Genomic DNA, 7,563 nt, shown 5'->3' with positions numbered 1-7,563 from the left:
TGTTCCTTAAGAGGTTTTGGGGAGTGATCAAGGAAGAAGTGATGGGTATGCTTACTGAATTTTGTAGAAATGGGAAACTATCTAGGTCTTTGTTATCTTACTTTGTAGCACTTGTGCCAAAAGTGTCTTGCCCACAACAGATATCTGATTTTCAGCCTATCTCATTATTAGGTTGTCTTTATAAAATTATTTCTAAGCTTTTGGCAAATAAGTTGAAAGGGGTTTTGGATTCAGTAATTTCAAAAGAACAATCAGCCTTTATCCCGGGAAGAAACATGTTAGATAGTGTGTTTGTGGCTAATGAAGTAGTTGATTATGTGCGAAGGTATAACAAGAGGTGTTTTGTGTTAAAACTTGATTATAGGAAGGCTTATGATTCGGTGGAGTGAGGATATCTTTTGTTTATGTTACGTAGCTTTGGATTTTCAGAAAAATGGGTTAGTTGGATAGAAGCTTGTGTGTGTAGGGATAACCTATCAGCTTTGATTAATGGTTGTCTTACATTGGAGGTTTATATTGAGCGGGGCCTAAAACAGGGGATCCTCTTGCCCCTTTTCTTTTTCTTGTAGCAGCAGAAGGGTTAGGAGTTCTTATGCGAAAGGCAGTGGCTTGTGGGTTGTTCTCTGGTGTGAAAATTGGGGTAGGGGAACTGTATATTTCTTTGCTGCAGTTTATGGATGACACATTGATTATAGGAGAGGCTTCGGTTCAGAACTTGTGGACTTTGAAAGTAGTATTGCATAGCTTTAAATTAATGTCAGGTATGGAAATTAACTTTCATAAAAGTTGTGTATTGGGAATTAACATTGGTGATAATTTTAAAAACTTGGTTACGGAGTTCCTACATTATAAGATTGGTATTTTTCATTAAAGTATCTTGGTTACAGTTAAGTGTTAACCCAAAAAAGCCTAGAGCATGGAAGGGTGTGATAGAGGCTCTTAAAAAGAGGTTAGCGTCATGGAAACATAGGTATTTATCAATTGGAGGCAGGGTGACTTTGAATAATGTCGTTCTTAATTCTATGTCATTACACTTGTTATCCTTTTTTAAGGTGCCGAAGTCGGTGATAAAGGAGATTGTCACTATTCAACAAAATTTTTTATGGAAGGGTGTTAAGGATGGATCTAAAATTTCCTAGGTGAAATGGGAAACGGTATGTAGACCGCGAAAGAATAGTGGCTTGGACATTAGGAATGTGCAGTGGTTTAACTGCGCGCTTCTTGGTAAATGGTTGTGGCGAGGTGTTAATTGTTCTAGTTCATTGTAGGTGCAGGTGTTGGAATCTAGGTATGGAAGATTAGCTTCTTTTATTCAACATTCATCAGTCCACAACAGATAGTCTTTGTGGTGGCATGATTTGCTAGAGGTTATTCATCAAGGGAATTCATGGCCGGATGAGAAGTTTGATAGGAATGTGGGTGCATGTTTACACACTCTTTTTTGGAGAGATAAGTGGGTAGATGGGGTACAATTGTGTGAGGCATTTCTACGATTGTTTGCGGTGATGAGGAATGCTGAATTATGTGTATTGGAGAATAGTTTTCATGATGGCACTAGGTGGGTTTGAGATGTTAGTTGGCGAAGAAGACTCTTTCAACATGAGATCTCAAGCTTTAAGATGGGGTTTCTATTAAGTTACTACAAGAAGATAAATGGGTATGGAGGGTAGATTCTTCAGGTTGTTATTCAGTACAATCTGAGTATGCATGACTATTTGAACTTTTTGGTGGTCCTAATAAAGAGGGAAGGTCCCCCTTAAGTGTCTGGTATTTTCTTGGCAATTGTTATTAAATGCAAGGTTTGTTGATTGATTGTGGTGTTCAAATTGATGATATAACTTGTTTCTTTTGTCATGATTTGGAGAAACTTCTAACTCATTTATTTTTAACGTGCTCAGTTTCATCTCAAATCTGGTACTTTACTGCGCATTGGCTTGGATTCTCACTGGTTTTACTTTTAGATTTATCTACTCACTTGTTTTCTTGAGTTAGTGTTGGCTGTAGTAAAAGAGAAGGAATATGTTTATTAATTGTTTTGGTAAGTATAGTGTGGTCTTTGTGGTTACATAGAAATATAATTGTGTTTTCCAATAATGTTTTGGATGAGAGGGAAGTCCTAGATTCTATTATTCTGAGATCCTAGAAATGGCTATCACTTGTTAGTAAGGGAGAAGCTATTTTGTTAACTGACTAGTATTTGAATCTACAAAATTGCATCCGTTTTATCTTTGTATAAATATATTTTTACTTTTTATTTTTTTGAGTAAGTAATTTTTTTTTGTGTATATGAGTTTTGAATTTCCTTTGAACTCTTTCTAATAATATATGTTTTGTCTATATAAAAAAAAATAGTAGTAATAGTGATATTGATAAAGAAACGAGGAAGCATATCGTGTCAATTAGAAGTACAATTTGGATAGATTTTCTAACAACAAAAAAAATCATTGATTTTGATCATAAAATTGTAACGTAGTTTAGTTGAATCAAATTGAAATTAAATTCAATTAAGTTTGATCTAATTAAAAATATTTGAATTAGATAATTCAGTTTATGTGATTTTATTTTAATTTTTAATTACAAAATAATAAATAAATTGTTTTATCGTTTCTTCTACATTATTTGTAAATAAAGCTAATATTTGTATAAAATATAAAATTTATAGACAAAAATATGATGTACAAGAATAATTTTAAATTATTTAAAAAATATTTATATAATATAATCATAAAAATAATAAAATGTATCCATAAAAATAGTTAAATATTATAATTTTATTAGTATACTTAAAAATATGAGTGAAATATTAATTTTATAAATAGAATTATATATTTTAGAGTTAATTGAATCGTTTTTTAAAATGGATCCAAAATTTAATCCAAGAAAAATTGTTTTTGCAGTTATTAATTTGTTTAGTTTCAAATTTTTAGTTTTTTTTTTTTTTTTGTGATTTGCATTGAATTCAATAAATTGATCAACACTCCTAGTGTCAACAACAATGGATTGTTGTTAGGTGTTGACAACATTAGTGAGTGCAAAATAAAAACAAAGAGATTTCTATAACTAAAATTCAAAAATCCAAACAGTTTTTTTTTTTTAATTATTGAGTTAAATATTTTCAAAAATAAATTGAAAAGCAACTCAACTCAATTTTAGTTAAACATGTTTTAATTTTAAAATCAGAAAATAAAAACTTACTACCACCTCAAACAAAACCTACAATAAATATTTTATAAAACTAAAATAATTCGAAACTTATAATTATAAAAGTTAAAGTGGAGATTTACTTAAATATTGAAGTAAAAATTAGCAAAAAATATTGAAGTAAAAAAACTATAGCCCTTGCCTTCCTGTATTGAAGATTTACAACTATGATTGCATTAAGCCCCATATCTCTATTTTATTTTAGTTTTTGAACAAAATTATACTTTATTACCTACATGTTATTGCTTTAAAACCTTATTTCATAAAAAAATATTAAACAAATTAGTTACATTTTTATTAAATTAAATTAAAATTAAAATAAATCTGATTTATAAATTTTAATTTGAAATAAAATAAATATTTATGAGATATGAAGTAGCTTATAGAACTTATTCAGCAAAATTTTTAATGCTCCATCGTTAGAGAATAATTGATGAAATTGTTAAAATAATAAAAAATAAAAGCAATATATTTTGGTGGGACCCATGTAACAAAGAATTAAGAAATTTAACGAATATTACCGTTAAATATGTTCTAATTTTTTAATCGTTATTCAAATTTCTTCAACGAATAATAGACACAATAATATTATTTATGAATTACCAATAAAACAATCTTCTATGAATAAATAATCTTTAAAATTTTTCCAAATTAAAAATTTTCTTGTATTTTTAAAAAAAATTTCCCTAAGGTGGGATCAAATTATTTTAGAAATAATTGTTGTAAGGATTATTTTATTTAATAACTTTTTATAAACAATAAATTTTACCAATTTAATTGTTAAATAATGCAATCTTATCATGTTGATCATCTATATCAAATTTTAGATACATTAAATATTTATAAATACATAGTTGTTATCTCGACTATATGCTTTGATACAGAGTAACAAAATTTAGGTTAAATTAGGGTAGATTTTATCCCAAACGTAACTTGGGTATGGCCTATGGGGTGTTCATTAGTACCTTGGCCCATTACATCACGTAAGCAGCAAAAGCAGCAAGAAACATTGTGAAACACTAACGAGGCTTATCCATCACACCGACAAACTTCTCCAATTTGCAAAGAATAATCTCCAAACCCATGTTCATATCATCGAAACTACGAGAACAATCATAGGTTATAATCCATTGATGTAGTATAAAAGCATCACCGTTGGTTCGGTGAAGAATAATACCTCACATCAATATTTGATGGAATGATGGTTACCATTTTGGCGTTTCCTATGATGAATCTCTAGAAAGGTATATCGCTATTCTTCTTCAATTTAACTTTCAATATGTGGAGTGGATTAGATGTTGACTAATGCATCCACTTGGCTAAAGCTGGGAACGTTATTATGCTTTTCCTCTGCAAGGATTTCACTAAGTAATACTATATTGGGGAAATTAAGCAAAACAAAATTAATTATGATCAAATGATAGTTTATATATAAAAATATCTCACAAGGGAGTACCCAAAATGTAATTGTGTGATCTGGATGTATTGAAAATGGCATTAACCGAGGAAAGATAGTTACAAATAGCAGTGGAAGTTACCCTAACAAATTAGGCCTCTACCTATAATAGTTGCATAATATATAGTTCCTTTACAGAAGGTAATGTCAGTTGCTAGTAGCTATACCAATCTGATGACAAATTATCAATTCCTATCATCTTTTGAAGACTAGGGCTAACATATCCTGAAATTGGAGAGACCCAAGTGTCTGAATCAGCCTCAGAAAAAGAGAAATGAAGTAAATAACTAAAAGCCCTCCTCCTAAGAGTGCATCCAGCTTCATATCTCTTCTAATCAAAACAACAAGTGCCCAAACCAATCCAACCACCAAAAGTGCCAATGTCTCCCATAGATATGGATCTCTAGGGATCACAACAGATGATGGGTACTCAGACAAAGTAGTGCTAACAAGAGATAAGCCCAATCCAACCAATGTGTTGAAGATAGGGCCGGCATAACACCCTGATATTGCTATTTGAGCACCTTCAGGTCCACCATTTAAAGCCATTGTCAAATTTGTAACTAAATCCCCTAGTGAATTACCCCAAGCAAGAACTGTTAATCCCAGTATGGAAGGACTAACTCCACATATGTAACCAAGTGAAACCAACAACCCCACCAATTCCTGAGCTGAGATGTAGCTCCAAGTCACACTCATCACAAACCCTCCTGCAAGCCAAGGAAACAAGTATTTTCTTGGTGGACTTGAGACTTCTGTTGTGAAAAATGCAGTTACCCCTAATATAATTCCAACCAACAATCCAATTCCATTAACTATAACGCTTGATTTGAAGCTTTTTTCCTTGCACAAGGATGACAAGAGAAATGGTGCTAGCACAGCAGAAGAAACTGCATACAATTTGGACCATCTCTCTTCACAAACAACAGGAATTGTCAATCTCCTAGGCAAGTAAAGGGGCATCTCCAATACAAAAAGTGCCATTCTACACATTGAAGATTGTGTACAGAAGCATTTCCTCTCAATCTTGATGTCACATTCCTGAGCTCCATTTGCAGCAGAATCAATTAGTCCTTTCTCCATCCCACTGAGCAAAGGGACACCTAAATCACTCCCATCGCCACGACTCAAATCACCGTTACTTTCAGCATCTTCACATCCACCTTTCCCTCTTGCAGATGAGACATAAACAACAAACACATACACCACATACATCAAGCAAAAGGCAATTGCTCCAGTAACATTGATCTCGCCAGTGATCAAAATGGTGAACAAACACAGAAGAACCAAGAGAAGAAAACACGCATCTCTTATCAATGCCCACTTCTTAACCCGAATTCCCCGATGCCGAATTGAAATGCTTACTATTCCCACCACAACACAGGACACAAAGGAAGCACCCCCAAGCACAGTGTTAAAGCCAATGTCGCGGGTCCCACTCCCGTTGAAAGAGACAAGGGTGGCAAAAACATCACTAGCACCATTGCCAAGAGAGAGGAGAGTCACCCCAGCAATTGTAGAAGAGAGCCTCAACAGCTTGGACAAATTCTCAAGAGAGGGACAAAAGTACTCAGAAGCAGTGTTAGCCAACAGATAGAACAGAACCAAAAGCCAGAGAAACAAAAGAGAGTGACCCAATAGAGGTAATCCCCCAAATTTGCAATAGAAAAGGTAAAGGTAATCAACATAGCCCTGAGAGACACACGGTTCATTGGATTTCAAGAACAAGCACTTGGCTTTGTAGTCACCTAGGCTGTGGAAGCTCTTGCAATCATGCTCACCGCTACCACCAAAGGCAAAGTGGTTGCTCCTTATAAAAAGAAGTTCTGAAGAGTGGAAATAACCGACAAGTGAAGCACAAAACACCACCGTGAGAAACGAGGTGTTCAAGAACAGCAAGGTGAAAGTGAAACCCATGCGTTTGGAGAGAGAAACTGTGATAGTAGCCATGTACAGAGATTAAAAAACGAAACCCAGTTTCATGATCATAGAAATGATGGAAACTTGATGATTAAGAAAACCCAGTTTTGGTAAAAATCCAATATTTCATGGTATCAGAAAAAAAAAAAAAAAAAAGAAATGGAAGAGGAAGAAGCATAACCAATAAATGGAACTGACCTCAAACCCAAAACTTCCCTGCTTAAATATACTTTCTCTTTCTGAAATTTGGATGATTTGAACTATGCTTTGTGTAAAAATTAGGAAAGAGAGAAAGAGAATTTAACAAAGCACAAGCAATTGAATTTTGTAAAAAAAAATTGAAATACATTCAGATGATAGAGACAGGAACCGAATAGGATGAGTCGCTACCACACACGCTTGTGAGTTGTGGTGTGGTTTATGGTTATGGTAAGGTTCAGTTTGAGAATGATGAAAAGCAAACCAAGAGAGTATACACACGTGTCGTGGAAACAGAAGTTCTATTCATGAATCATGGTGTTGGTAAAGGGGAAGTACTGAGTTGCAGCAATATGTAACGGTGTATTTGTATTTTCTAAGAAAAAAGTTTTCAATTATAGTTTGAGAAATACCACTATTTTTAATATTATATATATATTTTAAATATCCAGTGACATTTAAACATGCTATAAATTAGTTGGGAACAAGATCGCTTTCTATATTTCTTTTCAGGTTTGTCTTCTATCAACTCGACCGTGACAACTTCCATGCGCCAAGGCCAAGCATACTAGCTTTTTATTTTCTTTTTTTGTCATTCCATCTTTTTTATTCTAGGTTTTATTATATTTTTAGGTTTTATATTTTAATTTATATATTATTTTAGTCCTTTTTTAATTCTAATTATTAATATTTAATTTTTATAATTTATTAATTAATTATATTTTTCATTCTAAAATTTTATTAATGATTAATAAAAATATAGTAAATATATCCTTAATTTATATGAA

General features: G+C 32.5%; 1 protein-coding gene across 1 annotated transcript; it reads right to left on the bottom strand.

Annotated features, from left to right (window-relative positions):
- Positions 1–4,655: 4,655 nt before the first annotated feature.
- On the bottom strand, positions 4,656–7,092 carry LOC113862784 (cation/calcium exchanger 2-like). Its single transcript, XM_027495986.1, has one exon. The coding sequence runs from the start codon at positions 6,605–6,607 to the stop codon at positions 4,853–4,855; it is 1,755 nt and encodes a 584-aa protein (XP_027351787.1). The 5' UTR covers positions 6,608–7,092; the 3' UTR covers positions 4,656–4,852.
- Between the last annotated feature and the right edge of the window lie 471 nt (positions 7,093–7,563).

This window comes from Abrus precatorius, unplaced genomic scaffold, assembly GCF_003935025.1.
Source record: "Abrus precatorius isolate BTA unplaced genomic scaffold, Abrus_2018 Scaffold3, whole genome shotgun sequence".
In the NCBI taxonomy this organism is placed as follows: domain Eukaryota; kingdom Viridiplantae; phylum Streptophyta; class Magnoliopsida; order Fabales; family Fabaceae; genus Abrus; species Abrus precatorius.
The sequence above is the reverse complement of the archived record's forward strand: the minus strand, read 5'-3'. Positions and strand labels throughout refer to the sequence as shown.

What these genes read in the sequence shown, in the direction of transcription:
- LOC113862784 (XM_027495986.1), bottom strand. Translation starts at nt 6,607, where the DNA reads ATGGCTACTATCACAGTTTCTCTCTCCAAACGCATGGGTTTCACTTTC.